Source organism: Danio rerio, chromosome 20, assembly GCF_049306965.1.
Source record: "Danio rerio strain Tuebingen ecotype United States chromosome 20, GRCz12tu, whole genome shotgun sequence".
In the NCBI taxonomy this organism is placed as follows: domain Eukaryota; kingdom Metazoa; phylum Chordata; class Actinopteri; order Cypriniformes; family Danionidae; genus Danio; species Danio rerio.
This window is the reverse complement of record NC_133195.1, coordinates 20,793,665-20,818,208: the sequence shown is the minus strand read 5'-3', so window position 1 is coordinate 20,818,208 and position 24,544 is coordinate 20,793,665. Positions and strand designations below refer to the sequence as shown.

Below are 24,544 nucleotides of genomic sequence, written 5' to 3'. Positions count from 1 at the left end.
CGTGCTTACCACTGGACCACAACAGCAGTACTTAAAGAGACATCCGAGTTATATCATCATTAACCTGCAGGCTGCATCTTGCTCACGAGGCTGAAAATAGATAAAAAGAACAGAGCTGCGGTAAAGAAAATTAAGAAATTCAAATTAAGAAGACTGTGGTCAAGTAAATAAATTAATTAATTAAAAAAGTGTGACTGCTGAGAGCAACAGATTCTGGTGCAAGAGACACCGGCCCTCGCGGGCAAAAAACGGACAGGCCGATCGGGAATTCTCCCGGTCCTCCCGATTAGCCCGATTAGCCGATTAGCGAATAAATAAGTACACCACCTTTTGAAAATGTTTTTGTTTTTAGCCATTTCTCAGTGAGTATAGCCAATCATTTTAGTGCATTTAAACAAAATAAAAAGTTACACCCATTAAAAATTGAGATTGGTCACGTAACTCATTTAGCAATAGGAAGATGATACATTACAGTTCAAACAAGTTGTTGCAAAAAAGACAACTACAAAATTTCAACTACATTTAGTATTTTTTATGGTTCTCTCTGTTTTTTTTTGCTTATTAAAATTGTGTTTATTATTTTCCCATAATAAATAACATTACTTTGAGTGTGATTAGTTTTTAAACTTGAATGTGATTTTACACTATTTTACACTTAGGACCCTATCATACACCCGGCGCAATAAAGCGCAAGACATGTTTGGTGCAATTTGTTGCTATTTTCAGACCAGCTCAACTTAAATTTTCACAATATGCATAACGTTACTTAAATAGCAAATCCATTTGCGTTACTTTGTGGACTCAAGGGTGTGCCGGTCTATGAAGGAGGTGTGTTAAGATGCATTGTTGGCGCGTTGCTATTCTGAGAAATTGAAATAGACTGCACCTTTGACCAACTAAAAGCTGGTCTAAAGTATTATTATAATATTAGTATTAATAGCAGTATTATTTATTATATACATACTTATATTTGTTTTAATAAAAACAAGTTCAGATTTGTCCATCTGTCTGGTTTTGGAGACGTATGTGTCACCATATGAGGGCATAAGAATAGGACATGTGCTTTTATATAACTTCTTTTATTGACCCCACTTATTATTATTTATTCACTTCATTATTATTGCTCTTTTATTCGATTGCTGGAAATTAAAACTGAATTTAGAAATGTTTTTGAATCAAATCTTTAATTAAATTAAATTAATTTAATTTAAATATGTAGGCCAATGGATGTTTTCAGTGGAGTGCGTACAATACCATCTCAATATCAATGGAAATAAAAGAGTAAAGTAAAGAGTAAAAGTAAAGTAAAGAGAAACCAAATGGAGAAGAGGCCAAATAGAGGAGGCTCATTCTTTATCCTCAGGCTGCAGATTTTCTACTTACAAAGTCCACCATGTAAATAGCAAATGTGCCATGGCAAGACGCAACTGACTCTTAAAGGGAATGAGAGATGAGACTCTGATTGGTTTAATGCAAGTTATGCTCAAAACACACCCATAACTGATTAAGAGAATAAGCACAACCCTGTTAGACCATGCGAGACTGTATTTTTCTGTTCCTTAAAATAGCAAAAGTGGATTCGGACACACCCATAATGCTTTTGCACTATGAACTTTGAATTTTGCGCCTAAATTGTTAAAATTTAGACCTTAGCAAGCTGTCTATTAGTAATATGTATTTATTAATGCAGTATTTAAATTTCTGTCGTGTATAAAAACAGTAGTTTAGCAATTAAGTCATTTGTTTAACTTACACGGACAAGATTCCGCTGTGGGTGATGTTTTGTGGTCAGATGCTAAATTAATTCAGCACGTGCTGATTTATGATTAAAAAAAATGAAGATGTCAAATTGAAGTCATACAATTTAAAAGGTAAAAAGTGTCATTTTTATCGTACCGTAAGCTCCTATACTGAAAATAATTCTGCACAAATCCACAGATTATTTACAAAATTCTGTGCAAAAATGAAACAAATAATAAAAAGTCTCCAGACTCTGTCTGGCCTAATTTTTGGTTTGGAGACATTATGGCCTCTTTAACACTGCATGCTTCAAGTAACATGGGCAGATATGGCCCATGTATGTGTTTGCAGGAAAAATTCACATGGATTTCGATTTACTTAAATCAGATTCAGGCCTTGTTCATATGTGAAAATTTTCCGATATCCGATATGAATTTGTTCCTCTTGTGTCTGCAGTGTAAGCAGGTAGTTCGGATTGAATGACGCTTTCATTTCGGAACAGACTTCAGCAGAGTCCCAGACCTAAAATCTCACACACAAGGACTAAACAGCTTTTATTTTGTCACATAGCACAAGTATTTAAGCATGATTTACAAGAGAGAGAGAGAGAGAGAGAGAGAGAGAGAGAGGAAGAGAGAGAAAGAGAGAGAGAGAGAGAGAGAGCGAGAGAGAGTGCAACATCACCAATATAATACATGCCACGTAACCAATATAAACTAATATAAAACTGTTCCATACATCGCATGCATAAATCAAGCCATGGACATTACATTAAGAAGCCTACTGGGTTAAAAAGGCCTAGATTAAATTAAAATGATCAAATGAGAACCTTTCTGTCATAAACTATAGTAAAATCCAAAATAATAATAAAACAATTACTCCTGCAAACATACTAAATACATGAATTGAGAAAGACCGCTCTGTAATTATCAGCTGCCAGTCAAGGCCTGCTCTGTTTTTTCCTGATCATTGCGCCTGCTGTGTAAATGCAGACAATCTATATGAGTCACTTTTAAAAGACGATGAAAGTCAAAAAAATTTAATTACAGTCACAAAATTGGAATTGACCATCAAGATCTGCAGTGTAAATGCAGCCTATGTTATTTCTGTAAGCTGATTTACATGATCTTTGGGCATGTAAAGATGCTCAGTGATAATTCAGTGTGTGAACACATTGAGTCAAATGTGTCAAGTTATTTTTGACTAAACATGTAGCTGTAGAAACAACAGAAGTAGCGTACGAGCAGTTTCCCAACTCTGTTCCTAGAGGCACACCAACAGGACATATTTTGGATGTCACCCTTATCTGATCCATTAACTTCAGGTTTTGGAGTGTCTTCTAATGTTCTGATGAGTTGATTCTGGTGCGTTTGATTAGGAAGAAGCTGAAGATGTGTACTGTTAGTGTGCCTTAAGAAACAGGGTTGGGAAACACTGGTACAGAGTACTGTAATATGCAATTGTATAGTAACCACTGTCACTCATGATTGGAATTACATATATGTCAATGACTGACCCTGTTTTAAATGCTGCTTTATGAAACAAAATGACTTGAAAACACTGACTTTTATTCGTTTGTGGATATTAAAGAAGGAGGCCAGAAAAGTGTGCTTATGTCACAGAATTGATGCGAAGGTTTCTGCTTTGTGTTTTCGCCTCACCTTACGGAGCGGGTAGAGAAGTATTTCCTCTTAAGCGCAGCACTCTTCCTCTTTCCTGCGGGTGGTTGATGGCTGATGGGTCTCTCTGTACAGAGGGAAGTCAGAGGGATGGGCTTTTCTCAAATTGGGTTACAGGGCAGATGTTTCCTCAGATTATGAAACGCGTGAAAAGCGTGCTTTATCATGAGCAACTTCTAGCAAATGTGAGATTCACTTTATATCCATCAGGTGTTTAAGATAAAAATTGTTTTGTTTGTAAATCATTTAAAAAGATTTTCTGACATGCATTTTCTGTTTTTAACACCCTGTTTCTGCTGTGATTCAGGGCAAAAAATGAATCGTATTCGTGAGCTAAGAACTGTGTATGTGTATATACAGTTGAAGTCAGAATTATTAGCCCTTCTGTTATCTTTGCCATGATGACAGTACATATTATTTTATTAGATATTTTTAAAATTAGTTCGACTTCAACTGTATACACAGTATATACACTCACTGGCCACTTTATTAGGTACACCTTACTAGTACTGGGTTGAACCCCCTTTTGCCTTCAAAACTGCCTTAATCCTTTGTGGCATAGATTCAACAAGGTACTGGAAATATTCCTCAGAGATTTTGGTCCATATTGACATGATAGAATTACATAGTTGCTGCAGATTTGTCGGCTGCTCATCCATGATGCGAATCTCCCATTCCACCACATCCCAAAGATGCTCTACTGGATTGAGATCTGACAACTGTGGAGGCGATTTGAGTACAGTGAACTCAAAGTCATGTTCAAGAAACCAGTCTGAGATGATTCACGCTTTATGACGTGGTGCGTTATCGTGCTTGAAGTAGGCATCAGAGGATGGAAACACTGTAGTCATAAAGGGATGGACATGGTCAGTAACAATACTCAGGTAAGCTGTAGCATTGACACGATGCTCAAATGATACTAATGGGCTTAAAGTGTGCCAGGAAAATATCCTCCACACCATTACACCACCAGCCTGAACCCGTTAATACAAGGCAGGATGGATTCATGCTTTCATGTTGTTGATGCCAAATTCTGACCCTACCATCCGAATGTCGCTGCAGAAATCGAGACTCATCAGACTAGGCAACGTTTTTCCAATGTTCTATTGGGCAATTTTGGTAAGCCTGTGCAAATTGTTGCCTCCGTTTCCTGTTCTTAGCTGACAGCAGTGGGACCCAGTGGTCTTCTGCTGCTGTTGCTCATCCGCCTCAAGGTTGGAGGTGTTGTGCATTCAGAGATGCTCTTTTGCATACCTTGGTTTTAATGAGTGGTTATTTGAGTTACTGTTGCCTTTCTATCAGCTGGAACCAGTCTGGCCATTCTCCTCTGACCTCTGGCATCAACAAGGCATTTGCGCCCATAGAACTGCCGCTCACTGGACATTTTCTCTTTTTCGGACCATTCTCTGTAAACCCTAGTGATGGTTGTGCATGAAAATCCCAGTAGATCAGCAGTTTCTGAAATACTCAGACCAGCCAGTCTGGTGCCAGCAACCATGCCATGTTCACTGGACTTTAAGTCACTTAAATCACCTTTCTTCCCCATTCCGACGCTCTTTTTGGACTGCAGCAGATCGTCTTAAACATTTCTACATGCCTAAATGCATTAAGTTGCTGCCATGTGATTGACTGATTATAAATTTGCGTTAAAGGGCAGTTGGACAGGTGTACCTAATAAAGTGGCCATGAGTGTACATGCACACGCATACATGAAATTCTTAGCTCATCATAAATCATATATAAATTATAATGAATTATTCATTTGTTTAGTGAGAATTATTATTTATTTGGTTCTGTAGTAGTATATATTTGATTATGTACCGTAATTATGTATGTTCTGTTGAATTTGTAGTAAGAACGAGTTACTATTTTTTTTTTCTTATTTACAATATTTACAAGTTTTCATGTCTTTAAAAAAAAAAAAATATATATATATATATATATATATATATATATATATATATATATATATATATATATATATATATATTTATTTATTTTTTATTTTTTTATTAATTTCTAAACAAATATGTATGCCTGTTTTATGTCTTATAGTTTGAAACATTTTAATTGTTTAATGTTTTTATAAGGCTACTTATAATTTTCTTTGATAGTATCCTGTAGTGCTTTTAAAATTGTTGTTCAGTACGATGTTTAGTTTGAATAAACTAATTTACTTTGCAAGTAAACTTGTAACTTCGTTTTTTTTTTCTTGGTTATTAAAAGTCGAAGATGTTATTCATAATTGACTTAAAAGCTTTCATTTTTAGTTGCTGTAACCTGCATAAACTAATATGTAGTGTACAATATTGTGTGGGTAAACAGATTTGTAATGTCAAATTTGACACATTTTAGCTCTGCATGGAAGCTTGATTTTTGTTAGTGGGACACGGTGCAGGGACATTTACACTTCCTGTGTGAGTAGGTTTGTTTTTTCTTTGTTAATACGAGACGCCGGATGTGTGAAGAAGCCCTAAATACATGAGAAAATGCCTCCCTGAAGAGAATATTGTTGCTGAGGGTTTATCTCAGCAGGTGCACAGCATTTGAAGTGTTATCTGTGTTTTTTTTTTTTTTCAGGCTAGTGACAAGAAGGCAGATACAGACATCTTTAAAAAGTTCCCCAGAAAAGCGTCCATCCTTAATATGCCAATCATCACCACTCTGTATTACTCCTGCTTCTACCATTACGGAGAGCCAGAGGTACAAGCGCATGATTCACTACTGCGATATGATGATGGATTATTTGCTGAATGTGTTACATTACATACAGTATTAAAATACAATATAATCTTACTCTATAAGTACACTACACTGAACTGAATCTTTCAGAATCCTTCAGAAGTCATTACTTTGTTTTGCTGTTTAGCAAACATTTAATTTATGATAATTAAAAATTAATATAATTAATATTTAATTCAGGGATTCACGATATATCGGAGGCCATATCGTTATCGGCCGATAAATGCTATTTTTAAGATTATCGTTATCGATCCGATGTCTAAATTTGGCCGATATCTTTAAGCCGATATATTACGTTATTGTTGCCCCGCACGCGTGGGCGGAACATGTTCAGACTTGTTCATGGATCTCTCCTCACTGATTATTCCTTCAAAGTCCGTCCTTTCTTCACGTGGCATTGCTGTGCGTTAAAAACTCAGTAAGTAACCATTATCCTTATCATTGTAGATATGTTTGATTGAGTGCCATTGTGTATTTTGCTTCAAATCGCCTCAGGAAAAACATTACATATGAAAGCCTTTCCAGCTCTGTCTCTTTGATGTGTTAGATATAGCAGGGAGAATTACTTATTACTCCAAGGCCGAATAATATTAGTTTTGGGGTTAATTCTTTTAGTTGCAGCCGGTGAATGAACGAGGACCCGAAAAAAGCGCTCCTTTTCTGTCTCTCTCTCTTCGCTTAACACACACACACATACACACACACCAAACTGACCTGCACACGTGACGCGCTAAACAAAAACTTTACGGAAGGTTTTTAATCTAATATAATTATTTGTTATTATCAACGCGTTGCTTACCATGTGTTGTTGATGATTGTATTCAGTTTGATCGGAATATTCATATTGATTATAAAGAGCGCGCGAGAGCTTTCACCACATGCGTGCACACACATTGATCTGACAGCCTTCACACACACATAGATCTTGAGCCTTCACAGATCAACAGGGGAGAGCCTAGGTGCACCGGTCACTGAATCCAGCATACGGACCACACGTTCTGCCTTTATATTCTGCTCTGTGTTTGTCATAAAGTCATCTGAGCTCAATGATCAGGTTTGTATCAAAATCCGAGGGCAAATCTGCGCCCTCATATCGATTTATCATAAACTTTTCATCGATCATTTTCCCCGTGATTGACAGCAAGAACGAACACAGAAACGATGCTACATGTGTTCAAAAGAATCTAAAACGCCAAATACGATGAATTTATGTCGCATTTTCTAAAATAATACATTCTGTATCTAGCTTATCACTTGTACTGTGGCTCTGAACTGTCAAAACACCTCTAAAAAAGGCTTTTTCGGACATGAAATATTTGTACACATGTATATTACTGTAACCCGTTTTATTCAAGAACATTTGAGCTGGTTATAGTCCTTAGCTCTTTAATTTTCATCTTATTTAAAATATTTTTAACTTGCTTGTTAATTAAATCCCATTTTGTTATTTAATCTTTTTAATTTTATGCAACAGTCAATTTGCATGTTAATTTGCTATGAAGAAAATGAAATAATGTATTTTTTGCATGCTGATTTGTGTGAAATCGTGAATATAGGTTTTATTTAATTGAATATATCATTTTGAAATAATAGCTTTTTTGCTTTGAGTATAGGCTATTCAGTTCAAAAGAGCAGAGTTTCTGCTTTTATGAAGTTTGCTGTATAAAAATATAACATTTTGAAATATTTATAATTATCGGCCTATATATATCGGCTATCGGCCTCCAAGTCTGAAGAATTATCGGTTATCGGTATTGGCCAAAAAATCCATATCGGTGCATCCCTAATTTAATTAATATATTTCATCTAATTAATATTTTTTGTGTAATCACTCCAATATGTCACTATTCACTGTGTTTTCCATGGAGTACTATACTTTATTTGATGGTATTTACACCCAAATCAGGTGAACGCTGTAGGAAATACTACAGTTTGCATATGTGCCTTCCACTTATTAAGGGACCAAAAGTAATTGGACAGAATAATTATCATCAATCAATCTTTCGCTTTATGTTAAGCAGGTTGCACACCAGAAGCGCCGCTCGGCCGTGCGCCGCGCAGCGCCATGCATTTTAGAATTCTAAACATAGGTTTCTATCAGGATACACACACCGGCGCCGCAAGTCGGCGGCTGTCGGCGGCGCCCGGCGACGGCTCAGGACGCAGTTCATTTTTCAGCCGCGCCACAGAGCGCCATCTGATTAGTTTCATGTTAAATATCATTTGAATGTGCGCGTCTGGTGTGTGATACTTTAAACTGTCATGTACGCACCGTGTCGCGGCGCTTCTGGTGTGCGACCTGCTTTACTTGGTTGCAAATCCTTTGCAGTCAATTACAGCCTGAAGTCTGGAACGCATAGACATCACCAGATGCTGGGTTTCGTTCCTGGTGCTGCAAAGCCAGGCTTCTACAGCAACTGTCTTCACTTCCTGCTTGTCCTTGGGCCATTTTTCCTTCAGTTTTGTTTTCAGCAAATGAAATGCATGCTCAATCGGATTCAGATCAGGTGATTGACTTGGCCATAGCATAACATTCCACTTCTTTCCTTTCAAAATCTATGTGGTTGCTTTTGCAGTATGCTTTGTGTCATTCACCATCTGCACTGTGAAGCACCGTCCAATGAGTTCTGAAGCATTTGGCTTAATATGAGCAGAAAACTTTGCCTGAAACACTTTAGAATCCATCCTGCTGCTTTTGTCAGCGGTCACATCTTTAATAAATACAAGAGAACCAGTTCCATTGACAGCCATACATGTTCACACTATGACAACACTACCACCATGCTTCACTATTTGGGATCATAAGCAGTTCCTTTCCTTCTCCATACTCTTCCCATCACTCTGGTACAAATTAATATTGATCTCATCTGTCCATAGGAATTTGTTTCTTTTTGTGTTGCTGACCTCAGTAGTGTGTTCATTCTTTTTAAGAATGTTGCAAACAGTTGTTTTGGCCACGGCTGATGTTTTTGCTATTTCTCTGATGGATTTGTTTTGTTTTTTTCAGCCTAATGATAGCTTGCTTGACTGATAGTAACAGCTCTTTGACTCCCATCTTAAGAGGTGACAGCATCAGATTCCAAATGCAAATAGCACACTCTGGACCTTTTATCTGCTCATCGTAATTGGGATAATGAGACAATAACACACACCTGGCCATGGAACAGCTTAGAAGCCAATTGTCCAATTATTTTAGGACCCTTAACAAGTGGGAGGCACATATGCAAACTGTTGTAATTTCTACAGCATTCACTTGATTTGTATGTAAATACCCTCAAATTAAAGCTGACAGTCAGCAGTTAAAGCACATCGTGTTCGTTTCATTTTAAATCCATTGTGTTGGTGTGTAGACCCGTTACCATGAAAATTTACAGATTAGTTACAGCATATTAAAGACAGATATTCATATGCAGATATTTTCCCACAACTTTTAGAGTTTTCAAAACTAAAGTAACATTTCAATAAAAAAAATCAATAAACTATTTCTATAAATGTAGTCTAAAACCTTTAAACCTTCATTTTATCAATGTAATTTGAATGAATTTCCATTTTCTATCTATCTATCTATCTATCTATCTATCTATCTATCTATCTATCTATCTATCTATCTATCTATCTATCTATCTATCTATCTATCTATCTATCTATCTATCTGTCTATCTGTCTATCTATCTATATGTCTCTCTCTCTCTCTCTCTCTCTCTCTCTCTCTCTCTCTCTCTCTCTCTCTCTCTCTCTCTCTCTCTCTCTCTATATATATATATATATATATATATATATTAGTGCTGTCAATCAATTGAAAAAATTTACTAATTAATCATAAACTAATTACCTAATTAATCACATTTTTTTGAAAATTAATCGTGATTAATCTCGATTAATCACATTTAAAAGACTAAAATCTGTAATTTGTGCTATTCAAATGTAAAATTAATGTGTAATTATGTAAACTATGTAAATTCAAAATATAACTTTATTAGAATTTATTTTTAACTTGTAACACCGATTTTTTTCAAGTAAACAACAAACCCACAATAAACCATCAAGATCCTGGCTTGACAGCAATATTTATTACAGAAATTAAAATACAGGCATGTTAATGCCATTTGAATTTTAAACAATCAATGCCAATAAAGAAAAAATTATTTCCAAGTTGGTTTCTGAAGCAGGTCGCACACCAGAAGCACCGTGACACGGCGCGCACATGACAGTTTAAAGTATCGCACACCAGACGCGCACATTCGCATGATATTTAACATGAAACTAATCAGATGGCGCTCTGTGGCGCGGCTGAAAAATGAACTGCGTCCTGAGTCGTGGCCAGGCGCCGCCGACAGCTGCCAACTTGCGGCGCCGGTGTGTGTATCCTGATAGAAACCTATGTTTAGAATTCTAAAATGCATGGTGCTGCGTGACGTTGCTCGGCGCGTCGCCAAGCGGCGCTTCTGGTGTGCGACCTGCTTAAGTGAACTGTCACTTATATATAAAAAAACAGGCATTGCAAATATGGAATATTTATTTTATATATATTGTAAAGTGTTAAGTAAATTTCCTTTCCCAATACTGGGTTGCAGCTGGAAGGGTATCCACAGTTTAAAACATACTGGAATAGTTGGCAGTTCATTCCACTGTGGCCACCCCTGATGAATAAAGGGACTAAACCAAAGGAAAATTAATGAATAAATAATTAAACTTCCACATATTTCCAGATGTTCAGTCTTTTTCTTGTTTGTTTTCTTCTACAGGGAACTTTTAGCAGCCCTTCGAACATTAGAAAAACCTTCAGGGTAAGAAAAACAGAAATATCTACCAATTTATACCCCATCAAAAGTCTAAACACACTAACTCTCCTTTTAAAACAAATACTGTTATAATTACAATTTCTTTATAAGATAATATTAAGATAATATTTCCAGTCCTTAAAAACAATTCAATTAAGAATGTCTAAACATGTGACTAATCTTATATCGCTAAAGAAATAAGTTAGTAACAGCTTTTTAAAAAAAAATAAAACGTAATGCCGTTCTTGTGGCAGATTTCAGAAAAGCAGTACATTACCACAGCTCTTGGTGCGAGAGCAAAGTTGAAATCGTGGTTTGATGTGGATAGTCTGTTTAACACCAAGAACTGGCTGGGCTACACCAAAAAAAGATCTCCCATCGCCTTTCACAGAGTGGTGGACATCCTGCAAAAGAACAGTGCCCCTGTGCAGGTATAGAGCGACTCATGTTCATTAACCTCTCTGTCTATTCCAGCATGCACTGCAGTTTGTTGTGCTGTGATCTGCAGGTGCTGCAGGAGTATGTGAACCTCATCGATGACCCAGAACTCAAGCTCAGTGTGGCGCTCAAATATAAATGCCATGACATCATCATCAATGTGAGTAAACGCTTGAGTAAAAGGCTTTTCTCACTTAGACTTCTTTTGTTTCTAGTCCAGTTATCCAGAAATTCCTAATTCATGAAACTATTTCTAGACAAGTAGAAAATGTTGTTTTGTTCTTAGAAATAACAAGTCAAAATTAAGCGATTTATGCAAAGTAATGTTATCTCAAAGTGAAAGCAATATTAGTTTTCTTACCCTATCGGAAGTCTATTTTGCTTGTTTTAAGGAAAAACAAGCTTAATTGTGATGTTTATTCTTGAAAACAAGACAATATTTTTTTTATTGTCTAGAAAATGGTTCTTTAATTAAGAATTTCTAGATAATTGGCCTTGGCACAAATTTTATTTAATAATCAACATTAAATAAAAAATGTGTTTTATAAACATGTCAATGAAACATTAAGAAGTAGGGCTGGGTCTTCTCAGGGAAATATGGTGTAATTTATAGTAAAACTTCGAAGACCAGAGGGCGCTCCAGTGGAAAATCATTAACACAAGAAGAAACCCAGGAAAACCCCTTGGGTATCAGCACAAAGCAGCATATAGTAAATAAAAAAACTGATATTTAAAGGGATCGTTTACAAAACATTAAGAGCTCTGCTTTATTGATCTAGGCGCAAAGTCTGAAGCACATGGCGCAAAAGCAATAAGGGCTTGTCCGAATCCACTTTTGTTATTTTAAGGATGGAAAAATAGGGTCTGCGCCATGGCACATGGTCTAACAGGGTTGTGCTTATTTTCTAAATGAGTTATGGTTGTGTTTTGAGCCTTACGTGCATTAAATCACTTCCTTTAAGAGTCAGCTTCGTCACGCCACAATACATTTACTATTATTTACATGGTGGACTTTGTTAGTGGAAAAACGCTTCAAAATCTTCACAATCTGCAGCATGAGGATAAAGAACGAGCCTCCTTCATTTGGCCTTTTTACTTTCTTTTTTCTTTACTTTTACTCTTTACCTAACTCCTTTAACGTGACCATCGTGGATAAGGAAACGGTGTTGTATGCACTCTATTGAAGACATCTATTAGGGGGGGATCACATCGAACATGATTTTTCGTTTCAAAAATGCGAAGCGCACCACACTGCCTTTTCGTTGATGAGAATTAATTTTTTATGTCGCTAGCCAACGACTGATTCAGCTGCGTAATATGCGCGAGTGTTGCTGTTGATATTAATATAATTTCAAAACTTAAAAATATTGTGATATTTAAGATTTGTGAAGTCATACAGCTCTGGATAACTCAAAACGGCAACCACAAGTCTCTCCTCCATCTTCAAAAGTCTCTGTAGTTGTTTTGACAACACAAACACTGCTGTCACCTCAGGGAAAACCCCGCTTCTGCTTTCATTTGATTGGAGAAAAAAAACGCGACTGACATAACATGCTTTTTTTCACTCAGAGTTGACTTTTTTTTAACTGCAAGCGCACGGCGCGCAACAGCAAAAATGCAAGGCATGCAGGGCGCATAAGCAGCCCACAAACCCCTTGCAGCCTTTAGTAAAACATTCAAAAAAAGATGCCTCTCAACGCAAAAAAAGCATGTTCGGTATGATCAGTATGATTAGCCTACATATTTAATTTCATTTGTTAAGCGCAAAGATTTTTTTCAAATTCTATTTCTAAATTTCATCAAAAAACTTGAGTTATATCCAAACACACATCCTGTTCTCATGCCCCATATGGTGATGCGTCTTAAAAACCCGACAGATGGACAAATCTAAATATTTTTATATACAAATATAAATATGCATATAATAATAGGCTTTTTTGTCTTTGTAGAAAATAATATTTTTCTAACATTTTTAATTGTTTAATTTTTTTCATATATATTAACATAAACATATTGTGTACATAGTGTATTGCTGTACATCATGTGTGTATTAAGCAATGTGCAAGCATTTGGACATGCTTAAGTGCATAACTTAGTTTTTTTTCAGTTCCTCAAAACATTACCGCACCAACAATGCTCCTTAACACATTAGACCGGCACACCCATGAGTCCACAAAGTGGTGCAAATGGATTTGCTGTTTAAACAACGTGATGCAAAACGTAAAAATTAGGGTTGTGCTGGTCCAAAAACAGCAACAAATCTCGCACCATACACATCTTGCGCCTTATTGCGCCGGGTGTACGATAGGGGCCTTAAGAATTACTCACCATTTACTTCTTTCAAACCTTTATTAGTTTCCTTCTTTTGTTGAACACTAAAGAAGATATTTTGAAAAATGTTAAAAACCTGTACCCATTGAAATCCATACTACATGCATAAGCTTTCCCTACTATGGAAGGTACAGGTTTTTAGCTTTCTTCAGAATATCTTTATTTGTGTTCAACAGAGTAAAAAGAAACTCATTAGGGTTTGGAATCACTTAATGGAGAGTAAATAGTGAGTAAATTGTCATATTTAGGTGAACTACCCCTTTAAGAACCCAAATCTGATTAAAAAAACGAAGAATACGAAGAACGAAAAAATATGACGGAAATATTTTTAACTCCTGACCACTGCAAATTGTTACATGTTGTAACTTATCCATGTTTTAGGCATGAAATAAACACTGAAATAATCTACATGTATCTGACAAACAGTCTTTATTTCAGTTCGTTTTCAGTGAACTTTGATGCATCAATTGTATCCATGTTTTGCTTTGTTTTTTTTCCTTCCAGACATACAGAGACCTAAAGGATCGACAGCAGCTGATAGTGTACAGAGAAAAGCTAGAGCGAGACTCACCTGAATACAGGAAGATTCAGGAACTCCTCAACAACGGGGTAAGAGGAAGTGAGCCGCCATCGATGAATCACTGTATGATTCACAGTTTCAAAACACATGGTGTGGGTAGATTTAGGGAAAAAAGATATCTTAAGAAATACACTAACAGTAAGTTTTCAGGGTCAACCGCAGGGTCTTCATTTGTTGCAATGCAGTGTTGTCTTCCTGTAAACTGAAATGTATTCCCTCTCTCTGTCACTTCAGCAAATCAGATGGAAAAACTGACACAAGTCTTAAATGAGGCAGTGGTTGAAAAGTATTGTGTCAAAACTCTCTCAGAGACGATATTACACACTATCAAGCTGCTCAATATGGAGACGGTTTTAGGATTAAACCTGGACATCCTTCAGAAATTTCAAAGAATCATCACGAGGAGTCATTCTGGAGTGATTCGTTCGCAAGTGTGATTGAACTGCCAAGTGTCCTTCTGCCAACTCTACAGGTGAACATTCATAATGAAACAAGGGAGGCTGTTGGTGGTTACTTTCGTGATCAACATGAAATTCAGTTTTGTTTGCCCATGTGTACATTATTGAGCATTCCACATCATTTTTTATATTAAATAATATAAAACACTGATGCTGTTTTGTGAAGTTTATGCAGGCTTTACATGTCTGACTGAAGATGTGAATCTTAAAAGCTGTATTTGACTTTCATTGGTGAAGCTTTGTCAAGGCTGTTGGGTAAACCACAGAGTTTTTGTAAATTCACAACCACAAATAGAGCATCACAGCATGAGCTGCCAGGAAGTTCCTCTTCTGAAAAGATCTGGGGACTTTCATTCAGTCACATTCACAGCTTAAAATGTTTTCATGTACAGAAAAAAAATATAGATGGGTAAACCATAATGACCAGTATGGTGGAATGTAAAACCATGAGTGGATTCTCTCATAGCTGGATTGTACTAAAGACTTTAGGGTTTCCTAATTTCCAATAACTTATTTTTCATTCATTCAGTTTTCCTCGGCTTAGTCCTTTTATTTATCAGGGGTCGCCACAGCTAAGTGAACCACCAACTTATCCAGCATATGTTTTATGCGGATGCCCTTCCAGCTACAATTCAGTACTGGGAAACACCCATACACTCTCACATGCACACACATACTGTACACTATGGCCACCACAGATCTAATACAAATGCCTTGGTTAGGGTGGCAAGACCATGGTTATATTATGATTGTCTACTTTTTTTTATTGTATTTATTTATGTGTCGTAAGCAAACCATGGTTGTTATTCTTTTTTAAGGTAGTAGCCAGGGGGGTTCGGGTGGTTCGAAAGACCCACCCCCACTGACAAAGGTTCAGAATTTGTCCCATACATGAGCTCAGTTGTCCTATTTTGACTGCTGTGCTATCATAAATTGTAAAAAAAATAAATAAATAACCAATCAAAAAAGGCTTTAAGACGCAGAATCCTCGACAAGACTGAATCCTTCAGACTGAAGCAACAATGTGGGATGTCGCTTGTTGGATGACTTCATCTAATCAGTTTTGTTCAATGCAAGCAATTATTTTTCATGACTCCAACATCCAGCTGTGCAAGAAAACATCGAGTCTGATGTAGGTGAAGTGGTCTTTCACTACTGACATACTGTATCGTTGTTAAATAGAGAAAACATTTTAGAAGTCACGTATAACCAAAAATTGAGCAATAAAAAGGCGCCAAAATTGGCTTTTAATAAAGTTAATTTTAATACTAATTGGGCTGTTGTTGTTATCTATGAATTTTCTAATTTACTTTTTTTTTAGAAGAGAGACTAGAATAAATATCATTTATTATCATTTTTTTTATTATTCTACTGGCCAAATTCAACAAAAAGGAAAGTTGTGCTAGTTTGCTATTTGCGTAATAAATAACAATAGGCTACAGTTTTAAATGTAAAACTTTAACAGATTCTTATTTTGTGCTAGTGGTATATGATGTAATACATTTGTATGTTAAAAAACTTTTTTTTTTTCATATTTCTTTATTGTTAATTTTTTGGAAACATTTTTGGTCCACTTTTTAGAAAAAAAAAAGTAATACCCCTTTTACTAGGCTGGCCACAGGCTTGGTAGTAGTAGCATTGTACACTAGTCACTGGCCATAATGTTACTGTGAACTGAATCTAAAGAAACGGTAGCCTGTGAGTTTCATTTGTGATGTTGCCAATTTATTACACATTTTTTAAAAGTTGGCAGCTTAATTTTTTTTAATTTATGTGAGCTACAAATGAAGATATTAAGAAAAATTGCTAATATTGTAAAAATGGTTTTTTCTAATGACATTAAAAATGCAATGAAATAGCAAAAAAAATCATAAATAAAATTGTTGCGTAAAAAACTATATCTACTATCTATAATTGCCTGTGTAAATCTGAGGTGCACTAGAGAGATGACACACTGACATAGCCTAATTATAGTTCACTAGAAATGATACTTGTTTCTTCTTTGGGTTTTAAATTGGAACAGTTTTAATGGTATAACTTGACTTTTTTTTCTAAATTGTGACAGTTTGATAAATACTCCCTGTATCCGGGGGGGGGGGGGGGGTTGTGTGGTTTGAAAGACCCACCCCCCACTGACACACGTCCAAAATTTTCCCCATATATCCTATATTGACTGCTATACCATCATAAATTGTAGAAATAACCCACCATCAAAGGCTTTAAGACCATGCAGAATCTGATGTAAGTGAAGTCAATTGACCTTTCACTATTGACCTACTGTTGTTAAATAGAGAACGTTTTTCAGATAACTTTTAATCTAAATCTTGGAGCTTATTCTTGAAACAAAAAAATTACCAATGAAAAAGTGTGAAGCACCAAAAGCAGCCCATATTTAAGTTAATTTTAATATTAATTACGCTGTTATTGTCATCCATGAATTATCAAATGTACTTTTTACAAGAGAGGCTAGAAAAAACATGAAGCTCTATTATCATTCTTCTTCTTATTATTATTAGACTTAGGGCAGACTTAACCAATAAGCAATGTAAACAGCGCCTTAGGCCTCCGGGGTATTAGGGGCCCCCAACCAATGCCAAGAAGCCTATGTTAATCATATAGCTCTTTTTTACGTTTTCTAGCATATGTTATAAAATCTTTCTATTTCTGTTACGATTTTAATGTTATTGGTTCTTTTCAAAACTGGGGGCTCTCATGAATAATGGAACGTTCCGTCCGTACTGCACACGCACGAGATGTGAGTGCAGCTCTTTAATCAAAGACACTACTGCCAGCAAAACCTGCAAAAAAAATCCACTTTTTGAGAAAAAAAGAACCTCCCCTTTACTCTGTGGTCGATCGTTGGTTGACCTTAATTTAAGTTAAAAGCGTATTTTAAGTTTATATTTTAGCCATTAGGATGTGTAAAGCTAATTTTATGATAACATTTGGCTTGTATGTTTTATAATGGATGAGTCTGTCTTTGACATTTTTCTTTCTAAAAATGACAATGAAAAAGACACACTTTGCCGTTTCATGTGACCTTTATCTGACAGCATGTCTGCGGCTGAGCATCATCATACACTATTCGGAGTCCCCTCGCCTCTTTACGCACAAACACGTTCAAATCTTTCCAGGTAATAAAGGGCCACTTTGCGTCACAGCGGTTATCACTTTTTAAATTCATTCAGAACACACGTTCATCTCTGTAAAAGAAGAAGTGCGAGGATCACGTGGTGGTGTTTGGATAAGTGTGTGCGCTCGTACTCCACGTTGCCCATCATGATCGTCATCAAAAGAACACACGCGCTGCGCTGAAGAGCCGTCATTAGCTCCACTCTGCTGTAATTTCACTGAATATGGATGGTTAGTGGACGTGTTCTCACAACATTTAGAGGTAAGAGCAATGCCATTTTACGCTAAATTTTTGTAGAAATGCCACTTTTGCTCTTAGATGTTGAGAGGTTTTATGCTTGTACAGGTAATCTCAGTCTGAAAACAGGACGTGTGTTTTCACATGTACTAATGTCTGTACGTGTATTTGAGTTATCTGACTTTAAATCAAACCTGTAAAATGAAACAAACAATAGTGATACAAAATAGTGAAACATATACTGTTGAAAACAGATTCCGCTCAGAAAATGTTTGCAAATGTAACAAATATTTACAATAAAATGGCAAAGTCAGACGGCTTAAACTTAAATAATTTTAAAATAGACACATTTTTATTTAAAAACATTGAATTCACAGACAGTGAATTATTTTTCAAAACATTAAGCGTCAAAAAAAATTGAAAAAGTTGTGTATAGGCTATAAACATGCCAAGCCCTGCAGTATATCTTTCAGGAGTGAGGTAAATAAAATAAAAAAAATACTGTGTTAAAGCGTTAAACTTCAAACACAAATAAAATTAATAATTATTATTGAACTTAAGAGGTTTGATTTTAATGTCAAACAAAGGAATCATGAATATTTAATGAAGATGTCAGCTTAATTTAGACTCATCCATCATATATATTATATTTCTGTCTTTAGACATTTAGTCCATTACTAATAAATAAAATGCAATTCAGACCATCAAAAATATTGGTCTGTCATCTAAACTGTGTAAAGCATTGTATGTCTGATCATGTTTGGGTTTGTGTGAATCGGCCTTGAGCGTCTCTTAATAAAGGCCTCATAACACTCGAGTGAGCATCGCCAGTGTCTCGACACTAATGAAACCTGACGAGAGAATAAAAGCTTTCATCTGATCTAGAAGTCACAGTGTCTGTCTTTACACTTGCACAGTGATTTCACGACTATAAGGAGGTCAGAGAACACAATCAAGATGAATTCAGAGCTTATTGTACGTGTCCTTTTTTTGTATACACTGTAAAAAAAAAAAGCTCGGTTGCACACAATGTTGAGACAACATGAAGAAATTAAGTTAACATTAGTTTTTACAAATTTGAGTGGATTGAACTTGAAACAAATAAGTTGTCAACAACAAAACTCAACAATTGTGTTGATTCAGCTCATTTTAAATAAATAGTTTAATTGAACATCAAACATTTGTTTCTATTGTATGTTTTTCTTGACACTGACCTTCAAGATTACGGTCAGTAGGTCAAGTGCAATAGTTCAGTTCTTGTGCATTTTCAGGGATTTTTCCAGATGTAAAAAGTGAGAAATGAAGGAAGGGAGTAACTGTTAGTCAGCTAGTTATGTAAACCTTCATGTGGGTGGCTTAACTTTCATTACTGTTAAAAAATTTCTTTTTATCTTGCTTAATAAATGTCCCTACTGCTTTTCACACTCATTTTAATGTCCTGAAATGTCTCAAGTTAAGACGTTATGAAATGTTTCATATAACTAGTTAAGGAATGAGTGTGGTTTGGCCGTTTACGTTCCCATGCACTTGATTTTTTTCCCCACTCCTCATGGATGATGGAGTCTTGATGAATATTTTAGTGGCTGTCTTGTCTAGCTGGGGCAAATGTAGGGAGTGGTACGTTGTGCTGGGGGAGATGAAGGGAAATGGGGGTGTTTTACTATGAATGAGACAGGGCAGAGACTAAAACACCACATGTTGTGTCGTGTGGTTAGATTGAAAGGTTTTAGCCTTCTGCAGCTCGTCTTTGTTCAGGTCAAAAGGAAACTGCTTTGAAATATGTAAAAGCTCTGCTGCTGGATCGTCCAGTTCAGTTGTGTGCATGTTGAATTGGTCATGTTCTGTATGAATTAGCAATACATTTTCAGATAAAATTAAGAACATGGATATTAATTTATATACAAATAGAAAAGCAAGTGAGGTCACTTTAAGCATTATCTGAAGCTCAATTTGTTGATTTGAGTAGACAAGTTGATTAGAACAAATCAGCACATTTATTTAATGTTTATTTAAAATGAGCATTTACTTTTTGTGTTTGATGTCATTTTTGTTTACATTTTTGGTTCCACTTTATATTAAATGGCCTTACTGTGTAGCTACATTTAGTCATTGGAACAATGTACTTATTATGTACAGTTGAAGTCAGAATTGTTAGCCCCCCTGAATTATTAGCCTCCTGTTTATTTTTTCCCCAATTTCTATTTAATGGAGAGAAGAGATTTTTTCAACACATTTCTAAACATACTAGTTTTAATAACTCATTTCTAATAACTGATTTATTTTATCTTTGTATTTTATTCTAGCCGAAATAAGACAATTAAGACTTTCTCCAGAAAAAAAATATTACTTTCACTGTGACAAACTGTGAAAAATTTCTTGCTCTGTTAAACATCATTTGGGAAATATTAAAAAATTCAATTGAGATTGACTCAATAAGGGAACGTCTCGACTCTCTAAATGGAAAAAAAACCCCTAGATGATATGTACTGCAGAGCTGTTTTAAAGACAGGCATTCGTGGTTCGTTACGATCTGTATACAAAACTATAGCAACAGCGACGTCCGTGACACTCTTAAGTTTATTAACTGAAGGACTTTCATGCAAGTGGACACGGGTGTCGATTATAAATGGCGTCACTTGCAGAGGAAGCGTGGGGTCCTGGGAGTGTAAGCCAGAGAGTGCAAGTCTAAGAGTGCAAGTGCAGATCTGCAGCCAGACCCTTCTCGTAGGGACGGGAAATGTCCTTGAGCTGGGATTCAAACTCAGGACGCCCTGAAATGCTACTGCACCATATGTCAGTGTGCTAACCACAAGGCTATTCCATCTACTATTACTCTACTCTTAACGCTAACCCCAAGTAATAACAACAGTGGGTTTTTTTTGAAAATTGACCTCGCTGCGCATGTGTATAGGAACAGCAGATGGTGGCCATAGCAACGACAAACAGCAGGAGATCTTGAGCACAAAACGCATTAAGGAAGAAGCAAACTTTACGTTTTTAACATGGTTTTGGACACAACATGTGAATAGCCCCATACAGATTTAACCTGAGAGATACAGTACAAGCACTGATCTGTTATAGATTAGTGTTTACAGGCCACGCAGAGCGATTCTAAGTTAAAACACACAATTACATACATGTTTTGCAAACTACAGAAAACGAGACAGCAATTTTAATCATACTTGCATGTAGGAGAGAAGGAGAGACACTGAGCATTTGACGGAAGAAGAAACTGGTCCTTATAAACTGTAAACAGTTAGTGAGAAAGTCCCATTCATCAGTAGTCTTTGCTGATCGTTTCTTTAATAACAAACTGCCAGCGAATTGCACGTTGCAGTGAAGTTATTGTATCAATCATCAGAAAAATGACAGGAACAAACACGGCACTTGATATACTGTATATGAAATTTAACCCCTACAGCTGCATGTCTTTCCATCTCTCAGTGATAGTAATCTTCGCATAATGATCAATCCTTTGGTTCCTTAGATGCACATGCACATTCACATTTTACAGAATCCATCATATTTGACGATGTCCTGTATCAACGTTGATGCGTTCAGGCAAAAAAATCTGAACAAAGGATGAATCTCAGTCGACTCGAAAGAATCAATACTTTTAAACATGGTGCACAGTGCACTTTCAGATTTAAACCTTCATTAACTTATGCCCCATTCACATGGGGCTTCAGCGTCAACAATTCACAGAGCGCGTGTCTAAAGTTGGGGCTGACGCGATCGTCATAGCAGCGTCAGCCAATGAAATTAGTCAGCAATAGGCCACTCTCTGAACTGGTGTATTTGTATACAGCGATCTGATTGGCTGATGCTTCCATCAGCACTTGAGAAGTTCAGAAAGTCCTACCCTCTACAGCAAGCAACACCACTGAAGCGGTGCCAACAGATCCACAATGCAGTTCGGCAATGTCTGACGTCACCCATTCAAAGTGAATGGGAAGCGTTGACGCTGACGCCTCGTGTGAATGGAGTGTTAGAGCTGTGTTATGGGTGGTTATTTTCAAAAATCCATAACTGGGGCTCTTTAAAATGTTTGCAGTGTAGCGTATTAATTGTATCAATAATTTTTTTTATTCAGCTCCTCAGATGCATTTGAGGGTAATCTATATATTGTACACAAATCAAGACATTTATCCCATGATTATTAATATGTTTGTAATCACGATTTAACTCCGAACCACCATTTTGACATCAAATTCCACATTTTTTAACACACATTATGCATTGATACAATTTTATTTCATCTCTTAATCTAACATCTTTTTTTTTTCCTCAGATATGATGCATGCAACCACTGTTGCACAAAGCATCATGACCAGCATGAACCAGAGTAGTCGGGCGTCCTGTGAAATATCCCATGAGGCGGACCGCATCCCGCTGATGGTGCTCTACATTGTGGTTTTTATCATTGGTCTGCCTGCCAACTTGGCCACCGTCTATCTCACCCTCCACCAGGTGTGTCGTAAGAACGTCCTCGGGATCTACCTGCTCAGCCTGTCCATATGCGACCTCACGTACCTCTTCACGCTGCCTATGTGGACCGTTTATGTAAGCCGAAACCATGAGTGGCCATGGTCCTCATTGGCCTGCAAAATAACAGGCTTTGTGTTCTTCAACAACATGTACATCAGCATCTTTCTGCTCTGCTGCGTGTCCATCGACCGCTACGTGGCGGTGGTCTACGCGATAGAGTCTCGTGGTCTTCGGCAGAAACGTATCGCGGCTTTTGTGTCGTTTTTGATCTTCATAGTGGTGGGCTTGGGTCACTCGCCTGTCTTCATCATGCGAGAAGGTCAAGTAGAAGAAGGGAGTCACCGCTGTTTTGAGCCAAGCCAGAGCACAACGTTGGTTACGGGGTTTAACTATGCCAGAGTTTGCATTGGATTTTGTATCCCGTTGGCCATCTTGATCTTCACCAACAGGGCCATTCTTGCCAACGTTCAGGCCAGTACGGGCCTCCAACCCCATCAGAAAGTCAAAGTGCGCTATTTGGCTGTGGCGGTGGTGGCGTTGTTTTTGATCTGTTTTGCTCCTTATCACATTATCTTGCTAATGCGTGCCGTCATCTTCCACTTCCCCAATCTTCAAGGCAAGTGTCACTTCGAACAGCACATCTACACACCCTACAAAATCTCATTGGGACTGTCAACGTTCAACAGCGCCATCAACCCCATTCTCTACGTGCTCTCCAGCAACAACATTCGTCAGGAGATCAGACGAGGCATAACGTCAGTGTGTGACAGAGTCCTCTCGAGTCAGCGCTCGACACACAGCAGCCAGCACAACATGCACAGCTCCAGAAGCAATTCAGAGCCCTTCCCGATCAAGGGCGGTCAGATGAGGACGGTTTGTCCGACAGCATGATCAAATGGTAGAGTTGAACTTTTGGATTGTTTGCTTGGTGTGACAGGGAGGACCATCCTTGCAACGTTCAGGACAGTCAATGTTGAGGAACGTTTCTTTTGAACAATCTTGCATTACTTGTTACAAAGTTGCTAAAAGTGGTACTAAAATAGTGTGTTGCGTTACTTTTGCATTACTTTTTCATCTGCGCTAGCTTGCTTGTTAATAATGTTGTAACGATACTTGCATATGGAAAGAAAATTGAAAGCCCTTATACACCAAACATTGATTAAACTAAGGCCCAAGGAAATATACATTCACATCTGTACTGTTACATGAAGGAGAAGAGTGTGTGAAAGCATTGAATATGACTCTTCAGCAGGGAACATGACATTACATTTCACTGTTTATCCATTTTAATAGTACAGAAGGATACTGAATCAAGTGAGCTGAGTAAATACATGTTCACATTTAAGATCCACATTGTTTCACACAAACACATCTAACACGATCTCAGGGCAATTCGTAACTTTCTCATTCATACACTTTAGTATGATTTGCTCATCCCCCAATGATGGTTGGGTTTATGGGGTTGGGTTGGGTGCTACATCTTCATTTCAAAATTGTACATTTTCATACGACTGAACTTGTACAGATTAGCCACTAAACTGACAAAACCTAAATAGTTACGTTTATTTATGAGATTAGGCTGGCACATTTGCCCCTAATGCTGATTTTTTTTCTAAACAAGAGAGCTGTCAGGCAACAAATTTGGCATTGTTGGTTTTTAAAAGTAACTCAAATAATTCCTTAGAAATGAAAAAGTAACTATTTTACTAGTTACTTGAAAACATAGTCAGATTTTGTAACTTCGTTATTTGTAATTCGTTTTGCTCAACATCAAGAATAGACTTCCAAACTTATCTGAAAAAAAAATCTAGCCATGGCTGTAAGGTAATTTTTTTTTTATCTGTTTGGATCTGTACCGCACTATCTTGCTCATGCAGATCATCACCCTGAAATATTGTTAACTTTTTCAATTGCTCCATTAACCCCATTTTCTACAT

At 36.8% G+C, this 24,544-nt stretch overlaps 2 protein-coding genes across 2 annotated transcripts in view; both read left to right on the top strand.

Annotated features, from left to right (window-relative positions):
• vipas39 (VPS33B interacting protein, apical-basolateral polarity regulator, spe-39 homolog) overlaps positions 1-14,897 on the top strand; it is a 28,485-nt gene extending 13,588 nt beyond the window's left edge. Inside the window, 6 exon segments of the mRNA NM_001001836.1 lie at positions 6,000-6,122; positions 10,907-10,948; positions 11,197-11,373; positions 11,451-11,540; positions 14,216-14,320; positions 14,526-14,897. Coding sequence (NP_001001836.1) covers positions 6,000-6,122; positions 10,907-10,948; positions 11,197-11,373; positions 11,451-11,540; positions 14,216-14,320; positions 14,526-14,546 — 558 coding nt within the window. The 3' untranslated portion in view covers positions 14,547-14,897.
• A 2,890-nt stretch (positions 14,898-17,787) lies between these two features.
• Positions 17,788-23,791, top strand: gpr132b (G protein-coupled receptor 132b). Its single transcript, NM_001025547.2, has 2 exons — positions 17,788-18,143; positions 22,411-23,791. The coding sequence occupies exons 1-2, from the start codon at positions 18,110-18,112 to the stop codon at positions 23,496-23,498; spliced, it is 1,122 nt and encodes a 373-aa protein (NP_001020718.2). The 5' UTR covers positions 17,788-18,109; the 3' UTR covers positions 23,499-23,791.
• Positions 23,792-24,544: the final 753 nt, after the last annotated feature.

Coding starts and splice junctions, on each gene's coding strand:
- gpr132b (NM_001025547.2), top strand. CDS start 18,110: ATGGTTAGTGGACGTGTTCTCACAACATTTAGAG. Junction 18,144..22,410: donor TGTTCTCACAACATTTAGAG/GTAAGAGCAATG, acceptor TTTTTTCCTCAG/ATATGATGCATGCAACCACT.